At 40.3% G+C, this 22,761-nt stretch overlaps 1 protein-coding gene across 4 annotated transcripts in view; it reads left to right on the forward strand.

Moving 5' to 3' along the window:
• pde4ba (phosphodiesterase 4B, cAMP-specific a) overlaps window positions 1–21,609 on the forward strand; it is a 671,909-nt gene extending 650,300 nt beyond the window's left edge. For all 4 annotated transcript variants that reach the window (XM_078218430.1, XM_078218431.1, XM_078218432.1 and 1 more), the window contains 7 exons: window positions 585–683; window positions 924–1,088; window positions 7,290–7,389; window positions 13,073–13,227; window positions 13,346–13,468; window positions 16,168–16,350; window positions 17,765–21,609. In XM_078218430.1, coding sequence (XP_078074556.1) covers window positions 585–683; window positions 924–1,088; window positions 7,290–7,389; window positions 13,073–13,227; window positions 13,346–13,468; window positions 16,168–16,350; window positions 17,765–18,154 — 1,215 coding nt within the window. In that variant the 3' untranslated portion in view covers window positions 18,155–21,609. The remainder of the gene's footprint in view (window positions 1–584; window positions 684–923; window positions 1,089–7,289; window positions 7,390–13,072; window positions 13,228–13,345; window positions 13,469–16,167; window positions 16,351–17,764) is intronic.
• The last annotated feature ends 1,152 nt before the right edge of the window (window positions 21,610–22,761 follow it).

Consider the following 22,761-nt stretch of genomic DNA (forward strand, 5'->3'; position numbering starts at 1 on the left):
ATAGCAAAATACAGTTAAAGCCATAAGTACAAGTAAGGTCTCATATTTCAGTTCCTGGTCCATTTAGCTAACCCTAGTTAAATTAACAGAGAGTACTCTGCCCATGGCCAAAGGAAGGAAAAATTAGGATTCCCACTCATGATCCTTATCCAACATATCTTGCTACAAAGTATAGACATTGGCTGGAATTCTCCCGTCTCACCCGCCGCAGGAATTGTAGCAGTCGAGACAGAAAATTCAGTGGACCATTTAAAGTTCTGTTGAGCTCGGGTGGGAATTTACGGTCTTGGGGCGCACATGGCTGGAGAATCCTACCCAACGTGTCAATAAAGGATTTGGCTGGTCTCATCCCCATCCCATGCTCAACATATCAATATTCATAATCTCCACTCATAAGTTGCAAGACTAAGCTGAGTAGCAAATCACCTGAAAATAATATTTCCATTACAAAAATAATTGTGACAGTAAAATGCATTTGATATAAACAGGGGAATTGTATGTTGAAATGTGATATTTCAATATGAAGTTTAATAAATATTTCAGGCTTTCTTTACTAATTGCTGTATTTCATTTTGACTTTCCAGGAACTCGATGACCTGAATAAGTGGGGCCTTAACATATTTAAAGTGGCGGAGTTTTCAAACAATAGACCACTCACCTGCATTATGTACTCTATCTTCCAGGTTAGTGAGGTCAAATGTGCAGAGAATACTACTTATTTCTGACCTAATTGCCACCAACTTTAGCATACGGCATTTTGTTGCTCAGGCTAATTAATATAAGACACATCATTTTCTGCACAAAGTTTCAGTTAACTGTAGCACAATTTGAATTGTATTTATTTTTAATTAATACCAACTTAGTTTATAAATGATGTTTACACAAATAAGTAAAATTTACATTTTATAAATAACTTTCAACAGGAGCGGGATTTGCTGAAGACATTTAGGATCCCTGTTGACACATTTATAACGTACATCATGACACTGGAAGACCATTACCATGGGGATGTAGCCTACCATAACAGCTTGCACGCAGCTGATGTTGTACAATCTACACACATTCTTCTTTCTACTCCAGCACTAGATGTAAGTACACCTTAAAGACCAAGAAAGAAATCATTTTCAGTTATATAGGCCTACCATATCTTTCAGACAACCCAAAGTGCTTCAAAGCCAATGCAGTATTTCTGAAGTGTACTGTAGAGAAACCATTTTGTGTTCAAATCCTCTTTTACTTCCCCAAGTTCTCAATGTGCTGAAATTAAGAACTCTTGCACCTTCAACTCATCTATCTCTTTCCCAGAATCTGTGGTAGCAAGATGATGCATCTTGGAAGGTCTAATGCAGGAAGGAAGTATACAGTAAATGGCAGAACCTTAGAAGCATTAACATACGGAGAGATCTAGGCATACAGGTCCACAGTTCCCTAAAAGTGGCAACACAAGTGGATAAGGTGATCAAGAGGTGTATGGCATGCTTGCCTTCATCGGTCAGGGCAAGTCATGTTGCAGCTGTTTAGAACTTTAGTCAGGCCACATTTGGAATATTGCATACAGTTCTGGTCACCATACTACCAGAAGAATGTGGAGATTTTGGAAAGGGTACAGAAAAGGTTTACTCATTAGCTATGAGGAGAGACTTGATTTATTTTCACTTGAACATCAGAGACTGAGGGGCGACCTGAATTATGAGAGGCATAGATAAAATGGATTGTCAGAGTCTTTTTCCCAGGGTAGAAATGTCAATTATTCGAGGACATAGGTTTAAGGCAAAAAGGGGAAAGTTTAAAGGAGATGTGAGAGGCAAGTTTTTTTACACAGAGGGTGGAAAGTGCCTGGAATGTGCTGTCAGAAGAGGTGGTAGAAGCAGATACAATAGGCATTGTATAGGCATTGTGCCTCGCTTAAGAGGCATCTTGACAGATACATGAATAGGCGGGGAATAGAGGGATATGGACTGCGTAGAGACAAAATGTTTTAGTTTAGAAAGGCGTGATGTGTCAGTGCAGGCTTGGTGGGCTGAAGTGCCTGTTCATGTGCTGTACTGTTATTTGTTCTTTCACTTAACTCTGAGTAAAATCTGTTTGCTCAAAAGCCTCTTGTCTGACACTGAAGTGCTGTATTAGTGGAATTGTTAATTAGTTGTATGATGTTTCAATGTTCTGATGGACTTAACTGATCCAGTGACATTTTTGAAAGAGAGTAGTGAGTTCTTCAAGTGTCTTGATCAACACTCATTCCAGAACCAGATTAACCAACCATTCTTGTCATTGCTGTTTGTGGGTTCTGCTGGTGCAAAGTGGCTGCTTGGTTTGTATTTAGAACAACAGTGAATACATTTCAAAAGGAATTCATTAGCTGTGAAACACTTTGAGTGGGATTTTACGGCCTCACTCATCCGGAAACCGTAAAATCCTGCTGGAGGTCAACGGACCTTTCCATGGTCCACCCCTCGCCCGTTCCGATTCTGGCGGCGGGCGGGACAGTAAAATTCCGGCACTCGAGACAAAAGATCTGAAAGTGCTTTATAAATGCAACATTTTTTAAAAACAATTTAAACCTTGCTGATATCCTACGATGTGCTTTATTTAAAATTGGGTTTTCCTCAATTGAGTAACCAAATTTTGATCTTTCCATATCAAGAATGTGCCTTTTTGAGTTGAAAAGATGTGGTTTATTTGGACTTTCAGAAGGCTTTCGACAAAGTCCCACATGAGAAATTAGCATGTAAAATTAAAGCACATGGGATTAGGGGTAGCATATTGAGATGCATAGAAAACTAGTTGGCAGTCAGGAAACAAAGAGTAGGAATAAATGAGTCTTTTTTCAAATGGCAGGCAGTGACTAATGGGTACCACAGGGTTCAGTGCTAGGACCCCAGCTACTCATAATATATGTTAATGATTTAGCTGAGGGAACTAAATGTAATATATCCAAATTTGCAGATGACACAAAGCTGGGTGGGAGGGTGAGCTGTGAGGAGGATGCAGAGATCCTTCAGTATGATTTGAACAAGTTGAGTGAGTGGGAAAATGCATGACAGATAAAGTATAATGTGGATACATGTGAAGTTGTCCACTTTGGTAGCAAAAACAGGAAGGCAGATTATTATCTGAATAGTTAGAAATTGAGAAAAGGGAACGTGCATTGAAACCTGGGTGTCCTCATACACCAGTCGCTGAAGGTACGCATGCAGGTGCAACAAATAGGATGTTGGCCTTCATAGCAAGAGGACTTGAGTAAGGAGGAGGGATGACTTGCCCCAATTATACAGGGCCTTGGTGAGGCCACACCTGGAATATTGTGTGCAGTTTTGGTCTCCTTATCTGTGGAAGGATGTTCTTGCACTAGAGGGAGTGCAGAGAAGGTTTACAAGACTGATTCCTGGGATGGTAGGACTGATGTATGAGGAGAGATTGAGTCAGTTAGGATTGAGTCGGTTAGGATTATATTTGCTGGAGTTCAGGAAAATGAGGGGGAATCCCATAGAAACCTATAAAACTCTAACAGGACTAGACAGAGTACATACAGGAAGGATGTTCCCAATGATGGGGGAATCCAGAACAAGGGATAATAGTCTACAGATAAGGGGTAAAACTTTCAGGACTGAAACGAGGAGAAATTTCTTCACCCAGAGAGTGGTAAGCCTGTGGAATTCACTACCACAGAAAACAGTTGAGGCCAAAACATTGTATGTTTTCAAGAAGGAGATAAAGCTCTTTGGGTGAAAGGGATCAAAGTATATGGGGAGGGGGGTTGATGGGTTCAGGCTATTGAGTTGGATGATCAGCCATGATTATACTGAATGGCAAAGCTGAATCGAAGGGCCAAATGGCCTACTCCTACTCCTATTTTTCATGTTTCTATGATTGCTTTGATTGATTTGGACCTCACAGTGGGGGCGACAGCCTAACAATATTACTGTCACAGAAATATTATTCATAACTATTGAAGTTATATTTTTCTGATCCAATGTTGGATTTATCATTTTGATGAAGGGACATTAACCTGTAATATAGCTCCTCAGCTAATGGTTCATATTAGATGTTCAATTCCAAAGTAATGATATGTCATCTAAATGACGAGTCTTTGTGTTTATGCATGGAGGGTGAGTGTTGACAGGCCATTCAGCTGTGTACAACATCACAACTAAACCTGATCCTAACTATTCCCATTCTATAATATCTTTACAATTGGGATCATTAGATAGAAATCAGAACACTGTCCCTGAGTATTTTTTCCCTTTTCTCCTCCCATACATCACCTCCAAAGCTCAGGAATTTCCAAGGTAAATATAGTCCTCCCACCGTTGACCGAGCAAAGATCTCCTTAATTCATCACAGAACTTCCAGAATTGTATTATCCAGTAACACACGGTGGTGCATCTTTCCCAGCTATTAAGGAAAACTCTTGGGTGATGGATTTCAACATAACTTCCAGTTCAGTGGAATAATTTTCTTTCAGTGAATAAGGAGAGTAGAAACAGTCATCTGTATCGTTCTGGGACTCAGGCTTGTTTATCCAAGACAAGGAAATGTCAAACATTACACATGAACTCTCATGACTTGGAAAGCAAAGCTGGCTGGAACTGATGTTCATATGTCTGTGGGCAGATTAAACAGATGTCTCAAAAACTTTCAAATGAAAGCTGCACGCAGTTTTTAAAAATATCCTATTTTAAAGAATCTGTGATTAACAGAAACACCACTAACAATGACAGAATTGAAAAAAAATTCCATGAAATTTTAAAATCTGAAATAAAAGTAGAAAATACTGGAAATTTCAGCATTTGAAATAGAATAGGTTACCATTTCATTCGGCATTGTTCACCAGGACTATTCCAGTGAAGGATTTGACTTGAAATATTAACTGATGCTCTATTCAAGTACTTGGCCCACTTCTATAGCATCAGAATCCTGCTCCTTTACTGGGAATTTTAATTTTATATTGAGCTAGAACTAATTTGTTGCTTTTGGCTTGTATCCAGTTCTGAGTTCGACTGTCATGCTGCTAAATGATTTATTTTACTGTTCTCCACTGACTCCACTTGGCCTTCAGAATACCTCTGTGGTTCTTCTCTAGGTTGCACTGGGTCCTAATGTTCCTGCTCCTTCCCCCAAACTTGTGTCCTCCTCTCCTCCCTGCAGCTACCTTTTCCACACTGATCCTGTGGAATTATCCTTTACCCTCTCCTGCTTCCCTGGACTACAATCTTCTTGGTCCTTGGATTTAATTCTCATTGGCAAGTCTGATCCTTTGGTGTGCATAGCTAACACCTGAGGTCTTTGTGCACCTCTACTGGACCCCTTGATTAATCTCTGCAGGCTCATGGTTAGTCCTCTGTTCTTCCTTGGTTATCTGGTTCCACTGGATAATCTCCAGTAGCACTCCTACTGATACTCTGTCACTTGATTGGCTTATGGATCCATTTCCCCTACCTACACAGTTGTCTCTGAATCCAGACACTGGTTTATGAATGCTCCATGTTGACTCTCACCTTGTCTATAAGTCAAATTCACCTCATTATAGGGCATCAGATTTCAAATGTTGACCTCTTTCATATTGTCTGATACTGTCCACTGGCATATTTTCCCTTTACATGCTTACATAATCATGCTGCATCCATTTTCATGTGCATTTAATTTGTCTCACCTAACTTAAGCCATACTTTAATCTTCCTTGTACCACCCCATCCCCACCAACTCATTACTACCTTTTGATTCCCAATTCTCCTGCCACTATCCCTCTTTTAAATCAACCTTCAAAAAACCCATTTGCACTTTCTGTACTTGATTTTAACAATCTGCATGAGCACCACAAACCCTGTCCCCTCTCGCTGACCTTAGACAGTGCATTCATGAGGGGGTTATCTCCATCTCATGCACTTACCCAATCTGCTACTGTCTCCTCGACTCTGTTAACAGATCAACTATCACCACCCTCTGTGCATTATCTCCCTGGATGTTTGTTTCCTCTTGAACAAACAGTGGATGAATGAATTGATATCTTGGATTTGGCTGAAACTTGAGCCTCATTTGTCCCTTTATTGAATCCTCGCCCCCTGAATACATTTTTACCACTTGTCTCATCTTAATTGCTGCAGTGGTGATGTAGCAACAAATCACACTTTGGTCTGTTTCTACCAATCTTCTGGTATCTTCTCATCCTTTGTGTGCCTCACATTGTTCCGCCAGTCTTGCCTCACCTTTAAAATCATCATTCTTTACCACCCCTACAAGCTCCACTCCAAGGCCTGAATATTTCAGATAGTGGGGTTCACTTTCTGCTTTCCAAAATGTCAGTGGGGAACACATCCCTGCTAACTCGGCCTGTCCCACAGCCATTTCAGGCTCCAATGAGCCACCCCACATTCAGGCGGAAGTCTCACCTTAGAAAGCTGCCAGCCGATCAGATTGGCCAGGAGCTGTCTAGTCCCTGCAATGACAGGAGCTGCAGTGGACAGAAGAGGAAATACTTCAACATGTCAGAGCCTAAGTCCCAGGACCAGACAGCAAGAGTTTTGGAGGTCCCAGGGCAGGGAGGGCAGTTAAGGCCTGGGGGGGTTGAAAAGTAGATGATTGGAGTGCCATTGGAGAGGCAGGGTTGGGGGGGAAGGAGGATTGGTGGCAACTGGCCCTTAAGGGGATGGGGTGCCCGAAGTCAGAAGGGGGCTTCTGATGGAGGCATCCATTTCCTTCCTGCCAAAGACCTAAGTCTGTTCATTTTTGGTCTTCCCATGACAGATAAATCCTCCTGCCAGCCTAAAGATTGAGGCTGAGTGGGAAACAGCATTAAAGTGGTCAAGAATTAGGACATGGGTCGGCTGCCTGTCTGACACCTTCCCACTCCGGTGTAAAATTGCTGTGAGGTCAGGCTGGGCCAGAACCCAGAAAGAATTCTGATCCTTCAATTTCAAACTCCCTGCCAGCTCCCCACTAATCCCCTCCCCGCACAGGTAGTGTCATATAGGTAATATCAGTCATGTCATTAGGATTTGTTCAGGTCAGTTTAGAATTATATTAATTTGAAGGTATCATCACTTGTTCGTTTAACTCCATGAGTTTTCTTCTCTGGCCTTACTGGACATCAGGCAGTAACCAGGCCTCTGCTGCTCTGAGGTGACTGAGGAAGCAGATAAGAGCATTTTCAAAGCAAAGCTGTCCGAAAGATTTTTAATCCTTGCAAAGTGGTGTTTCATTTGAAACAGATTAAGAATCCTTTTTAATTGATGTGATTATTTCTGTCTTTCATGGCTTATTCACATTTGTTTGATGTTACTCTTTTCCAGGCAGTGTTCACAGACCTTGAGATTCTTGCTGCAATTTTTGCAGCTGCAATCCATGATGTGGATCATCCTGGTGTCTCCAATCAATTTTTAATTAACACCAGTAAGTATACTAGTTACCAAATGAATGAGCTCTAATTTCATGATAAATTTCAAGCATCCTATTGTTTACTTTGTATTTTTAATGCATTTTTTACCTTTATCAATCACAGCACATTTGTTAGTATTATCACCTCTGAGTCACAAGGTCCTAGGTTCAACTCCCTCTTCAGGACTTGAACACATAAATCAAGGTTAACACTCCAGTATAGTACTAAGGGAGTGCTGTGCAGTGCAATGAGAATGCAGTGTAGCTCAGCATCTTAAGGAGAAGAGGGAATTGGAAAACTGTAGCATAGAAAAATAATATATTTTGTTCTATGTATGTTTACCAAATTGAGTGACTATTTGTTAGGATGGTTTGCATTTAATAAATCAGCCCTGTATCAACAGATAGAAATCATACCTGTTGTGTAATTGCTCTCAACTGTAATATGTTCCAATAGAGGAATTTAGGTCAGTGCTTTAGGTCAGAAAGGAATTTCTTAAATTTCCCCCAATTACTCTATACAAAATGTGTAAATCCTCATTGGATTTCTGTTCAACAAAGATGAGACATTCTCTATTCCTTAGTCCTGTTGACATTGTGCATTTATGAGCCTTGATTGTGAATAATGCGCAGCTATGTGATTTTCCTCATCTTAACTCTGGAGTAAGGAAGTTAATTTTAGCACCGCTATTGCTGGCCCAGCTGACAACAGCTATTTCAGCACAGAATAGAAATCAAATATAAGGATTCTCTTGTGGCTATTGCTGAGCCAGTATTGAAAAATCATACTGAGCTTTGGGAAAGCAAAATTTACTATTAAAGCAGATATTTACTGTGAAATTTATGTGAAATTACAGGAACTATGGCTCAAAACTACCTTAGCCTTGCATAGTTGTGTGAAAGATGTTAAATATCATCATGTTACTGCATCATATGACTGGCTATCATTTATCTGAAATAATAGTCCCACTGAAATTTATATTATTTGGAGCAATCTTTGAAATAAGCAATTTTTGTAGCAATGGATGGTAAACCTTCATCATTAAGTTCTAAACTTGAGATAAGAAAACAAATTTTCCCTCGAGCTAGTAAAAAAACTAAGTGACTGGGAATAAGCAAAGGCGATTGCGTTTTTACCATAAACTGTGTACAATTTTCTTCATCATGGACACTGCCTCCTCAGTCTGTACATCATTGCATCCATGTGTGTTGTCACCATTGTATCATATTCTTTTAAGTAGAAAAGTTCAGATCATTACACTGCGTGCAAAGTTGGCTTTTTTTATGTGGTTGAAAGCATATGAAAAACAAACAGTTTAAAAAAAATTATAAAACTCATTAGCTTCTGGAACATTGTTGATTTCTCAGAGATCTTTAATTGGGATCATTTATATGTCACACCTACATGGATTTGGCAGTTATTGTGTTTGTGTATTATTGTCTTTCTATCCCAGTTTCTCTGTTTTAACACCTGGTGGGTGCAGTGAGTCATTTTGTGTAGGTGGACTGAGCAATCAAAATGAAAATCTCTAAGTTAGATCCAAGTGGGCTCAGTTTATAAAGGAATCTGTTAAGATTCATCATGTTTATGATTATATTATGGCATTAATCCAGTTCTAAACAAGAATCATTCAATCGATATTTCCAATAAATTACTTTTTTGTTGTCTTTGGGAGTTGTTTCAATCCTGAGGGAATTTCATCCCACCCTGTCTTCTTAATGATACTGATACTAAGGTATAGATGCACATGTGCTAACTACCTTTCTGAACTTTGTCTAGTTCGATTTTACTTTCATGGTGACTTAGATGGTTAATGTCAACTAGCTTATTTGGCTGTGGAGAGCCTGATCCTGCCTCACCCAACATCCAAATTAATATCTTTTACCAATGTGGTTGATCAGTAGTGGAAGCTCCAGCTCTTGCACTTTCTGCCCTCCTATACCTCCCTTTCTCAAAACTCTGTGCAGAGCCTGAGGGTAATTGTACTGTGGCTACCTCCAGCCAGTAAGATCAGCAATCTTAGCACAAGCCAGTAATTGAACCTTCATGTTGTCTGTGTGTTTGTTCATATAACTCTTGAGATGTACTATTATCAGAACAGGAATTAACACTTGAATAATAATTTTTAAAATTTTACAAAGGTGCGAGATGGATTTTTTCCCCAAGCACAGGTATTATTAATCATTGGTCACAAGTTTCTGCCATGAATCTTCATGTGACTTAACAGGCCAATTCTTGATGCAGAGATGTTTGGGCACATGGGGCAGCATGTCCCATGTCCCTTGAGATAGTGGGATCCAGGGTTCAGAATTTGCTTCCGTTTCTTCTCTGCTGCTACTCTGCCTCATCATTAAGATGTTCTGACTAAAAGTGTGATGGAGCTTGATGGGCAAGTTGTTGCCATTCTGAACAATTTGTGACAATTCAGCTCCTCCCAGTCATCAATATCAATGCTGCTATGCTTCAAGGAGAATTTCATAGTGTCCTGACACATTTTCTTTCTCTTCCCCAGAAGATTGGTCATTTGAGAGTTGAGAAAATAGGACTAGGCTGTGGAGATATTTTTGGCCATTTGGATACAATGTCCAGTCCATTGTAGTTGATTTTGCAGGAGTTTTGCCTGAAAGCTTGTGAAGCTGGCTTCAAAAAGGATATTAGCATTTGTTTCACAGTCCTTCCATTTAATACAGAGGACATGCCAGAGGCATTGCCGATGCATTGATGGAATTGCTTTTGTGTTGCTGATACACAGACCAGGTCTCCCTGTGGTGATGACAACTGCTCTGGACACTGGACTTTTGTTGTCTTGTAGGGGCCTTTATTGTCAAACACTAAGGGCGGTATTTTACCATTTTTTGTCTAAGTGCAGGGCAGACTTGAAACTGGGAGAGTTTCAGATCCGTCTTTTGGGTGTGATTTTAGGTCCCCCCCCATACGCACTCTGCTTGCAAAATTCTGAGTAAGCCTGTTGCTCGCTGCAGAAGCCTATGGGTGGGGTTTTACACACCCAAAAGCCTGCAGAGGGAGGGTAGTACGCAGGTGCAGGCCTCTGATGCTGCACATGCGCATTAGCAGTAGCAGGGGTTTGACAGACAAGAAAGAGCTGTCAGGCCCCTGCTACTGCAGGCAACCTGAAGCAGCTCCCCCCCCCCCCCCCCCCCCCCTCAATTGCGGGGACCCGTGGTCCGGTACAGCCCCCACGACCCCCCTCCTCCCCCTCTGATCACGGCCCCGCTGCCTTCCCCCGACCAATCATTGCAGAGTGGCAGTGGTCCTCTTCCCCAATAGCCCTGCCCCCAGTGGCCCCTTCCCCACTGCCTCTTCCCCATTAACTCCACCCGCTGGCACTGCCCGTTGGGCATTGCCCAGGTGCCATACTGGCATTGCCCAAGTGCCAGGATGGCATTGCCAGTCTGGCACTGCCCAAGGACCACCCCTCTTGCCCCCGTCCTCCCCTGGGGGCCTCAATGGCCTTCAGTTCCACTGGCAAGGCCAAGCTGACTGTTCCCCGTTTATGGGGAGTATGTCTATTCCTTGCCGACAAGAACCTTCCCCAGCGAGGTCATAAAGGCAGGCGAGCCCAGATGATTGAGCGCCGGGCTTGCTAATGACATATAAATGCTTCTTTAAATAAGTTTCAATACATTAACCTGCCTCTCGCCCATTTCTGGCGAGAGGCTGACCACGCCTGAAATCCGGCTCATAAAATGGCGCCAATTCTCGCTAATCGCTTTACGACCACGTCGTAATGGGCGCAACGTGATGGTAAAATCGCCCCCTTAGTGCCGTAGTTGTAGAAAGCTGAGCTGGTGCAGTTGATCCGGTGTTGAATCTCCTCATTGATGATGGTCTTTTGAGAGAGGTGGGTGCCAAGCTATGGGAAGTGCTCAACATTTTCCATATCTCTGCGACAGCATATATGGAAGGTGGAATATTTGACTAACCAGATGTGGAGTGATAGAGTTTTGTTTTGACAAATTCAAGGATAGGTCGTGTTTCTTGTATGCAGAACTGAAGAGATGACATCAAATCTGGTGCAGAGTGTCAACGACACTTTAATAATTCACAAACTGCATATCAGTTATGTATATGCTGGTTATTTTATTTTTGGCATGGAGAAGATTTTTAAAGAGTTTTCCATCTAGGCTTATATGTAATATTGACACCAGAGGCAGTTGATGTTTGATGAGGTTAATACTCAATGTCAGGTAGATTATCCTAAAAGAAGTGGCCATTGAAATACTTGATGCATTGGTTTTAACTTTGAAAAATTCTCTAAATTTGGGGAAGGTTCCATAAGATTAGAAAATAGAAAAGGTAACTCCTTTATTCAAAAAGGGAGGAAGACAGAAAGCAGGAAAGTACAGTTCAGTTAGCTTAACATCTGTCCTCGGGCAAATGTTAGAAGCTATTATGAAATATGTTATGGCAGGGCACTTAGAAACATTCATGCAGAGTCAACATAATTTTGTGAAAGGGAAGTCATGTTTCTCCAATTTATTGGGATTCTTTGAAGGAGTCATTCGACAAATTTGTGGATTTACTGTACTTAGATTTCAAGAAGGCATTTGATAAGGTGAAACCTCAACGGTTATTGCAGGAACTAAAAGCTCATGGTGTAAGGGGTAACATATTGCCATGGATGAAAGATTTGCTAGCTAACAGGAAATAGAGGGTGGCATAAATGCCTCATTTTCCGATTGACAGGATGTATTGAGTGGCGTGTCGCAGGTATCAGTGCTGGGGTCTCAACCTTTTACGATTTATATAAATGACTTGGACAAAGGGAATGAAGGTATGGCTGTTACATTTGCTGATGACACAAGGATAGTTAGGAAAGTAAGTTGTGAAGAGGATGTGAGGAGGCTACAAAGAGACATGGATAGTATGCAAAGATCTGGCAAATGTAGTATAATGTAGGCAGATAGGAAGTTATCCATTTTTTTGACAGGAAAATTTTAAAAGAAGCATATTATCTAAATGGTGAAAGATTGCAGAGCTCTGAGCTTCAGCGGGATCTGGGTGTCCTAGTGCATGAATCACAAAAGGCTGGAATGCAGGTACAGCAAATAATAAGGAAAGCTAATAAAATATTATTATTTATTGTAAGGGGAATTGAATATGAAAGTAGAAAGGTTATCTTCAGAGGTTACAATCAGATCAACTCTGATCCTATTGAATGATGGAGCAGGCTCGAGGGGCCAAGTGGCCAACTCCTGCTCCTAATTCCAATGTTCCAGTATCCTTTCCTTAATATCTTTGTTGGAGTCAAGGCTGGGACATAAGCACTCATGACAGTGTTACGTTAATTATGGCTGAGCTGTGTGAGTCCTTCATTTATACGGTTGAGAAGTCTGGCAGGGATCAATAGGCCATGCACCGAAGCTGAAAGACTGAGCAGAATGGTCTGCCTGGAGGTTCTGGGAGTGCTGCTTTATAACTCATTGTTACGAAGCATTAACATTAAGTCTGACTTCTGTTCTCCCTTCTTCTCTACCCCATTGAGCAGAGCCTTTTCTAAGTTCAGTAAAGGGGGGAGGAACAGCATTATGCTTGCATCACTCCATCTGTAATGTTTCCTGCTATGCCTTAATGCCCTGCTCTGATTCCTTCAACAAAATATGTTACCTAATTCACATAAAGTCAACAACAGATGCGGCTTTTTAACTTGTACACTCTGTTTCCCTGTTATTTCAGATTCCGAGTTAGCACTGATGTACAACGACGAGTCTGTGTTAGAAAACCACCATCTGGCTGTAGGCTTCAAACTGCTGCAGGAAGATTCCTGTGACATTTTTCAAAATCTCGCCAAGAAGCAGCGGCAGATGCTGAGGAAGATGGTCATTGAGATGGTGAGCAAATTCGTCTATGAACTCAGTGTTGACAATTGACATGTTAAAAAAACTTGTCTGAGAAGAGCTGAAACTTGAATTAATTTTTTCAAATTTTCAATATTCTTCTCCCTTCTAGGTGTTAGCCACGGACATGTCAAAACACATGACCTTATTAGCAGACCTCAAGACAATGGTGGAAACAAAGAAAGTGACAAGTTCGGGAGTTTTACTACTTGATAATTATACAGATAGAATACAGGTGTGTACCATGATGCCCAGCACTCAGCTGTCTGTGCTGTCAAGGATATATATGGGCGATAAAAACAACTGATTGGCAGTAAGCACATGCATCAACTGTCCTACTTTTACCTCAACACCCTCATATTCAGCAGCATTGTTGTACTACAAAACTCCCAGCCCAGCCAAAGGAGTTGATTTGACACATCTGTGGAGAGAGGATAGAGCCAACTATTCAAGTCAGACTCAAATAGTTGGCTCTATTCTCTCTCCACTGATGCTGTCAGACCTGCTGAGTTTCTCCAGCATTTTCTGTTTTTGTTTCAGATTCCAGCATTTGCAGTGTTTTGCCTTTAAAGGAGTTGATTTGTTCCGTTTGTAGAAAACCTTTTTTTAAAATTCATTTTACGGGATGTGGGTGTTGCTGGCTAGGCCAGCATTTATTGCCCATTCCTAGTTGCCTTTCAGAAGGTGGTGGTGAGCTGCCTTCTTGAACCGCTGCAGTTCCTGACGTGTAGGTACACTCACAGTACTGTCAGGGAGCGAGTTATAAGATTTTGACCCAGCAACAGTGAGGAATGCCGATATATTTTCAAGTCAGGACGGTAAGTGACTTGAAGGAGTCTCCAGGTGACGATGTTGCCAGGTCAGGTATCTGCTGCTCTTATCCTATTATTTAGTAATGGTTGTGGGTTTGGAAGGTGCTGGCTAAGGAACTTTGGTGAGTTCTTGCAGTGCATCTTGTAGATGATACACACAGCTGCCACTGTTCATCGATGGTGATAGGATTGAATGTTTGTGGAAAGGGTAGCAATCAAGCTTGCTGCATTGTCTTAGATGGTGTAGAGCTTTGTTGTTGTTGGTTTTGTTGGTGCTGCACTCGTTCAGGCAAGTGGAGAGTATTCCATTAGACTCCTGGCCTGTGCCTTGTAGATGGTGGACAGGCTTTTGGGGGGAGTGGGTGTCAGGAGGTGAGTTATTCACTGCTGGGTTCCTAGCCTTTGACCTGCTCAGATAGCCACAGGTCAATCTTTAATTTCTGGGCTTTTAATTGGTTAAAAAGAAAACATCTAAGTCAGTTTTCAGCAAATTAAACTTACCTTTAGTAAATGTTCCCACCTATGAAAGGAAAGATGAGGCCAGAATAACCTGAAAGTGAAAATTTAAAACCTAATTTCTTAGAGGAATAAAGGTAAAGAAATTATAAGAAAATAACTTTTGAATAGGTTTTTAAAAAATTTAAATAAAATTTTAAATAATGAAATTTCTCGACGGAGTTAGAGATTCAAGGATAAAGCAAGCAGAATTGATGTGCAGTGGATTGACATGCACTTGAAATTGCATTTTAGAGCATGTTTTGGTATTTTGAATGAAAAAAATGATCCCTAATTTTTGAATGGCTTTATTTTTAGTTTTTATATCATACAATGCAAGACATGAAAACCAATTAAAAAGATACCCCAGGGAGAGCATCCTGACCCTTCCAAAACTGCAGAAAGCACAAAGCTTAGTGAAAAAGATGAAAATCCGGATTGCTGGATCTCCACTTTTTTGCAATAGGATTTCTGAGGATTGCCAGCCAAGGGTGGGGAGGGGAGGAGGTGCAAAGCTCACCAGGAGAGGGGCACAAAGAAGAAACAGCACTATAGTTTCATCCCTGTTCCCATGCTAACTGAAGGGGGCATGATGTAACTAGGAAGGCTTAAATTTCAATCCAGGTTAGGAGCATAATTTGTTTTATTTATTTCCCCTCCCACCAGGATGTTGAAGATCAAATTGGGATCAGGCAGCAGCCAGAAATTTTCTACATCAGAACTGGAAGCCTGGGAAGCCAACATCATTATCTTGTTTTCCTGCTCCTACCAGAGAAGGGTCTGTGCTAAGAATGCCTATAGAGTACCATCCCAGTGATCCTGGGGTGTGCTGCTCCTACTGAGCATTATAACAGAGGGGCTCCAGAAAAGCCTGCTTTTAAAAAAAAATTCCATGAGATGTGGGCACCGCTGGCTAGGCCAGTATTTACTGTCCATCTCTAATTGCCCTTGAGAAAGTGGTGGTGAACTGCCTCCTTGAATTGCCACATTGTAGATACACCCATTTTGCTGTTCAGGAGAGAGTTTCAAGATTTTGATTGAGCGTCGGTGAGGGAATGTGAAATAGTTCCAAATCTGGATGGGACATAGTTTGGCATTCGTTTTTGTAGACACAGGCCGGGATCCTACGACCTCATCCGTGGCTGGGATTCTCTGATCCCGCTGCTGTGAATGGTGATTTGGCTAAGTGCCAAATTCTTTGTTCTCACCTGCTGTGGTGGTGGGGCATACAGCCTCAGAGAATTTCGGCCTTTGTAACAATTATAATACAACTGAGTGGATTGGTAGGCCATTTCAGAGGGCTATGGTTCTGGAGGCCAGACCAGGTAAAGACAGCAGGTATCCTTCCCTAAATGACATTAGTGAACCAGATGGGTTTTTATGACAATCATGATCACTATTAGCAAGACTAGCTTTTCATTTAAATGTATTAATTGAACTTAAATTCCACCAGCTGCTATAGTGGATTCGAACCCACGTCCTCAGAATGTTAGCATGTGCCTCTGGATTACTAGTCCAGTGACAATATCACTACACCGCCACCTCCCCTAATGGTGCTATTATAAGATAGTTCTGTGATATTTTATTTCAGAAGATTCTAAATAAGCCTTTGTTACTTTGGTTCCAGGTTCTTCGTAACATGGTGCACTGTGCTGATCTGAGCAATCCTACAAAGTCTCTGGAGTTGTACAGACAGTGGACAGATCGAATCATGGATGAATTCTTTCATCAGGGAGACAAAGAGCGAGAACGAGGCATGGAAATCAGCCCAATGTGTGACAAGCACACTGCAATAGTTGAAAAATCCCAGGTAAGTGATAGCTTCTGTAGTTGACAAGCAAAAGAGTTCAAAAACTTCATAGTCAATTTTATTATTAGCATAATTATCTTACTTTTGTCCTCTGCACCTCTGTGGATTCCTTTGCTTTATAAATAGAGATTTTTTAAACAGTTCTATTAACTTGCCATTTTCATAGATTTGTGTGTGTAAACCCCCAGGTTTGTTCCTGAATTCTTCCTTTACCATTTAGTGTATATTTAGTTTACCATTTAGTTTATATTGCATCTCCACTTTTTTTCCAAAAAGCATCTCTTCATCCTTCTCTGCAATAAATTTCATGTTCCATGTTGTGTCTTCCAAATTCATGAGGGCGATTCTCCCAGCCCGCTGTGCTGCTTTTGGACCTGTTCGGGGGGAGGGGGGGGGGGATTGTAAGGCTAGTGATGAGGGTTCATGAGACTGGCCAGCGATTGAGCTAGCCAGCAATCGGGAGGCCGGCAGTGTGGGCTACTGCGCATGCGCCAATCTCGGCACTGACAGAACGGCTCATGCGCAGTGGCCCACTCAGCGCAATGCTGCCGACCTCTCCTGCTGGAATAGACCCCGCCCCCAGCTTTTTAGAATGATTTACGCTAGTGCACTCTGCACTCTCACAGAGTGTGGAAGATGCATTTTGAACTCCCGCTGAAAATACCAGCCGGATTTACTCCAGTTTTTACGCCAATTCAACACATAGCATTTTTTTGGAAGAATCAACTCCCCCGTGTGTTTCTCTGAAGTTTGCTACTATCCTCCTCACAGTTAACTACATTTACAAGGTTTGCATCATTTGAAAACTTTGAAATTGTGTCCTGTATACCTAGGTTAAAGTCATTAATATATATCAGAAAGAACAGTGGTCCAAATACTGATCCCTGGGTGATGTGATTATATGCTTTCTTCAGTCTGAAAAATTGATCATTCACCGCTACTCTCTTCTTTCTATGATACAGCGAGAAAGTGGGTTAGGTGTTATTGATTTATTAAAAGGGGTGATCCTGTTTTGTATTCAGCCTCTGTTTTTAAAAGAAATATTTCATTATCTGTTCATTTGCCTATATGCTTTTCTCCCTGTGCCTTCTTGGCAATTCCTCTGAAGGGTGCCTTTGCCTGACAATATTCTGATAATGAATTCTGATTGAAACAATATGCTAGCATTTTTCCTACAATGCTCATGGACCTGCACTTCTCTGCTTTGTGTTACGGTTTAAGAAAATTATTTAAATATCAATAATGTTATATAAAAGTGCAGTGAATATAGGAATAACCTGCAGTTGTATATACTTTGATTCTGTCTTTTGGAATATTTATGGAATTTACCTTGTTTGTGAAAATATGGGATTAATTTTATTTTGACTTGTTTAGAGACTGTATTAAATACTTATTATGCCAATCTTTTCCCTAGGTTGGATTCATTGACTACATTGCACACCCTTTATGGGAAACCTGGGCAGATCTAGTTCATCCTGATGCTCAGGATATACTGGACACGTTAGAGGATAATAGGAATTGGTATCAAAGTATGATCCCCCAGAGCCCTTCCCCTTCCCCTGATGAACAAGGGAAAGAAGGGCAGTATTCCTCTGAAAAATTTCAGTTTGAACTCACACTGGAAGAAGATGAAGATTCAGAAGGGACTGAGAAAGAGGAAACAAGTCAGGGGGAAGAGGACAGCAGTTGTCAGAGTTGTGAAACAAAGATATTTGTCGCACTGGAGTCAGAAAGCCAGGAGACTGAGATGGAAGAGACACAAGCAGATCCCCTCACTGAAGACACATCACCTGTAGATACGTAAATACTCTACAAGAGTGGACATTTACTTATGGTCACGTGCACAAATTATCCATAGGGGAAAACCTATGATGTTGGTTTTAAACCCAAGGTTTTGCAAATGAAAGCTTACCACTCTGGTTCAGATGATCAATTAACATTGACGGCAAGATTGGAGGGCCGAAGGTAGATGAAACATTTAGGAGTTTTAAAGTGTGGGCTTAACTGCAAGCCAAGTTTATTTGAAACTATTGCACAAAAGCCGTCTAAGTTTTAACTGGGGATGAGCATGCAAATGGATGACACAACACTGAGAGATTTTGTACTGCAAGGCACTGAGACTGTATGACAGTCTCAAACTTATGAACTAGCTTTTCATGTAGGAAACTGTTCTTTGTTCAGTAAATTATGTCTTAGGACTGTGTGCCTTTTGAAAAATGTTTTTGTCCTTCCAAATGTGTTTTATTTAATTGAACACAATTTACTAAAGTCCTAACAAAACTTTTCTACATATAAAGAACAGTACACGAACAAATCCATTTATAATTTTTTTCAAAATTAAGAGAATTTAGAATTAAGTCTTCCGGTTCCCTTCATAGATAAAATGGCAATACCTTAGAGTTATCTGCAAACTGCTTTTGAAAAGTTATTCTTTGGTGCACCTTTACTTTGAAAATTCAAATGGATTAACTGTTCGTAACCTATTTTAAAGTATCCCAAAAGAAATTCAATCGTAAAACCATTTTGTTTTTTACCTAGCTTTTTTAAGAATAACATTTTAGGAGGCTTTGAGTACTTGCTTATTACACACTGCCACAGTCCAACACCTAAGAGAAAAGGCAAATTAACATGGCTTAATGATGAAAACTTGATGATCTAGCCACAATGTGAAAATTATCCCCTTGAAATCTAGTTAAGTGTCAATTGACAACCCCAGATCACTATAGTTCTGTAGTTAAAAGGATATAGGTAATAGATTGGGTGGTTCAATAAGTTTGAACATGGCTTTTCAGCTCTGAGAGTTCAAATCCTGTTCCAACTCATGAGTTGAAAGTCTCCTCTCTTTGCTGGGTCCTCAGTGAGTTGAATTTAGGGTGATCTCAACACTCCCACAAACTCACAGCATATAATTATTTATTAGTCCAGAGATTTGGGTCTAAATGGGCAAGTTCACTCTGAGAGGCTACCAGAATGGTTAATTTAGGCAGCGAAAACATTTTCAAAATCTCAAGAGATGAGGAATACCAATCATCCAATATGGAATAACAATTAAAGACTAATACATGCTCCCCCATCATTGCAGTTAATTTAGTGTAGTTGGGGGTGTCCTTCTGAGGCAATGATTAAGGCCTGCTAGTGAGGCGAACTCAAGGGTGCTTTCTTGTTTTATACCATATTTAATGATAACACTGGGTGCCTGAAATGGGATAGTGTTACATCTCTGAGTACTGAAGTCCCTATCTTGATGGATACAAAAATATAAATCAAAAAGAAAAGGTAGAGACAGTATGCTGCTTCCACATTATATAATCACCTGAACTAAACACAACTAATGAGATTCATGTTTGCATTATATTATTTTTAACTCTACTGTTTCTTAATTATATGATCAAAACATTCAGCCATTTAAATGTTGCCATGACAATCTCCCCCTTTGCAAAATGGAAAGAAATCAATGAGAGCTGGGACTTCCTCGATGTAAAGATACAATTTTCATAAACAACTTTATAATTTTTAATGCAACCTGTCAGCTATTAGATTCCCAGTTTATTAGTTGGCATAAAATTTCTTAATTCTTTCAGAACAGAATTTCTTGTTTTTCAAAATCATGAATGCACGCTGGAAAATTGTTCATTAGAATACTTATTAACTGTAGACATTAATAAGGTGAAACAAATTATTCATGTAATTCTGATTTAACTAACCAGTTCAATGTCTGATAATTATCATGTGGGAGAAGGAAATGTAGTGAATATTTCTTCTCTCTACTCTTTAAAATGAAAGCTACAGGATGGGAGGAAATTTCAGCTTTTTGGGTTCATATATTTTCACGTCTGTACTTCTAAAACAGACTGATGTTAATGAACATTGCATGATCCATGGTCGGCCGGGAGTCCGGCACATCCCGATACCATTAATAAAAGCAGAAAATGCTGGAAGTACTCAGCAGGTCTGGCAGCACCTGGGGATGCAGAACTAATGGATAAAAATGCTGATGAAAAGTCAACAGTCTGACTCGTTAACTCTGTTTCTCTCTCCAAATTTGCTCCAGATGTGCCAAGTATGCCCCGCATTTTCTGTTTTATTCAGACTTCCAGTAGCTGCAGCATTTTGTGTTACCATTATTCTTAGACGTAATAAAAAAATACATTTTTAAAATGCCTCTTCAAAGGGAAATATATTCCACTGGATAGTCACATAAATCAAGGCCATCAGTCAGCTTACCAATGCGTTGGAGTTACACCTTGTTCCTCTGTTAATACTTTAAAATTGCTCACACCACTGCCTATTGTTCCTATTCATGATATTACAGTCCAAGAAAAACAAAATGTCTAGGTGCAGGCTGCTTCTAACATGCAGTTTAAAAAAAATAAAACGTGGCAACAAGAGTTATATTTGGAGTCACTGGTGAGCATTTAAATATCTTTTAAGTGTATCACGCAGGACTATGACGCTATTCACTTGAATCCACCGACCCTTTAATTTATTTTGATGTATTTAAATTCTTTTATGTCAGTTGGTATTTTTTGTTTTGTGTGCCATCCTTTGTACAACACTGCTAATCACATTCTTATAGCTTGCTCATTTCTATTTAGAACCATGTATTTATATCATGTACATACTGTAATGTTTATTGTAAATTATTAATTTATACACTAACATTGCCTGTAGAGTGGTGGTGTTACTGTGTAGAAAATTCCAGGTGAGAGTTCTCCCCTTCTTACCATTGATTTTTTTATTATTGTGTAATATAGTAGAACCTGAACAGTAGTGATAAAGAGACATATGGAACCCAGAAATTACAGATATTTGTGTCAAGGTTTTTTTCAGTTATCTAAACTAGTCCACCACAGATTACAGTCTAAAACTATTTAATGTGCAACTGTGAAGCAATGTCTGGGATAACTGTTAAGAACTTAAAGCTACAAAACAAAAAAATAATTGCAGTCTGATGTCAGTATCTTGTAAACTACATTTAAGCTTTTGGTCCAAATTGTGTTCAAAACGGTTTAGCAGATTGGAATGTCTGCATGAGTAATGGGTTTGTATGTCTGTTAAACATTGCAATGTTTCAGGTGGCAATTTCCTTAATGTTTTCTCAGTCTCACACAATGTATGGTATAGTATTGTATATTGTGTTCAGAAACCTTTTAAGAGATTTTTATATGAAGCGATTAAACAAAAGCATGGATATATTTCATGTTCCTTCAATTTTATTGCATTTTGGAAGTTATTAAATGGCACCGTTGGTGCTTTTGCACTCCATAAGTATAATGCTATGTATTTTCATTATTTTTTTCCACAGAATAAGGCTTTCTTTTACTTTTCCATCTTCTCCCTTTTTAATGGTATTGGCTCATGGAAGAGAATGATTGCATGGGGATTTCCATTCCTCCAATGCTCATCCAAGTAGCCATTCTTCCTGTGGCCCTAAAGAATGAGTGTCAACAAGGCATAAGGCCACAGAAGCATCTGAGCTAAAGTCATAGAAGCATCAGAGCTAAGTTCAATCTTAATGTCCACGTGCACATTCCAGCACATGTCACATGATCATGAGCAGGACGGCTGGCTATTTTTTCTACTCCGTCACCTGGGGTTGTTAATAGCATTTGTTATGTTCTTATTTAAGTACTTACAAAGGTCAGTTAACCACACAGAGACCAAAGATTGGAACTGGCAGTTCTTGCCAGTGACTTAGTTTTTTGTTTTACACACAGAGAGGCACAGTTTTTTGTTCTACACACGGCTGCATGGTGGCACAGTGGTTGCCTCACAGCGCCAGGGGCCCAGTTCAATTCTGGCCTTGGGTCACTGTCTGTGTGGAGTTTGCACTTTCGCCCTGTGTCTGCATGAGTTTCTTCCAGGTGCTCCGGTTTCCTCCCACAGTCCGAAGATCTGTGGGTTAGGTTGATTGGCCATGCTAAATTGACCCTAGTGTCAGGGAGATTAGCAGGGTAAATGTGTGGGGTTACAGGAATAGGGCCTGGGTGGGATTGTGGTCGGTGCAGCTCTGTGGGTCGAATGGCCTCCTTCTGTACTGTAGGGATTCTATGATTCCATGACAATCAATTTATCAATTTAACCATTGAGAACACCAGTTCAACTGCTTAGAAAATATTGACCTGTTTCCCCTCCAGTTACCTGTTCCTGGAGGGTAAAACAAGCATTACTCGCACAGTGCAAAAAACTAGAGGTTTGAGGGGTTGCCATGCCAAGCTCAAGCACACATACAAAATTCTCCAACTCAAACAGGTCAGGATAAAGAAAAATATTCAAATTAGGTCTATTACTTCAACAGATATTGTCCAATTTCCATTGTTATAGACTGTATTCCACATATCTGATCTCCTGAAGAAAAGCTGTACAGAAATTCTTCTTATTCGTAATAAGTCTACATTACATTTGCAGATT

The sequence above is a fragment of the Mustelus asterias genome, chromosome 8 (assembly GCF_964213995.1).
Source record: "Mustelus asterias chromosome 8, sMusAst1.hap1.1, whole genome shotgun sequence".
NCBI lineage: Eukaryota > Metazoa > Chordata > Chondrichthyes > Carcharhiniformes > Triakidae > Mustelus > Mustelus asterias.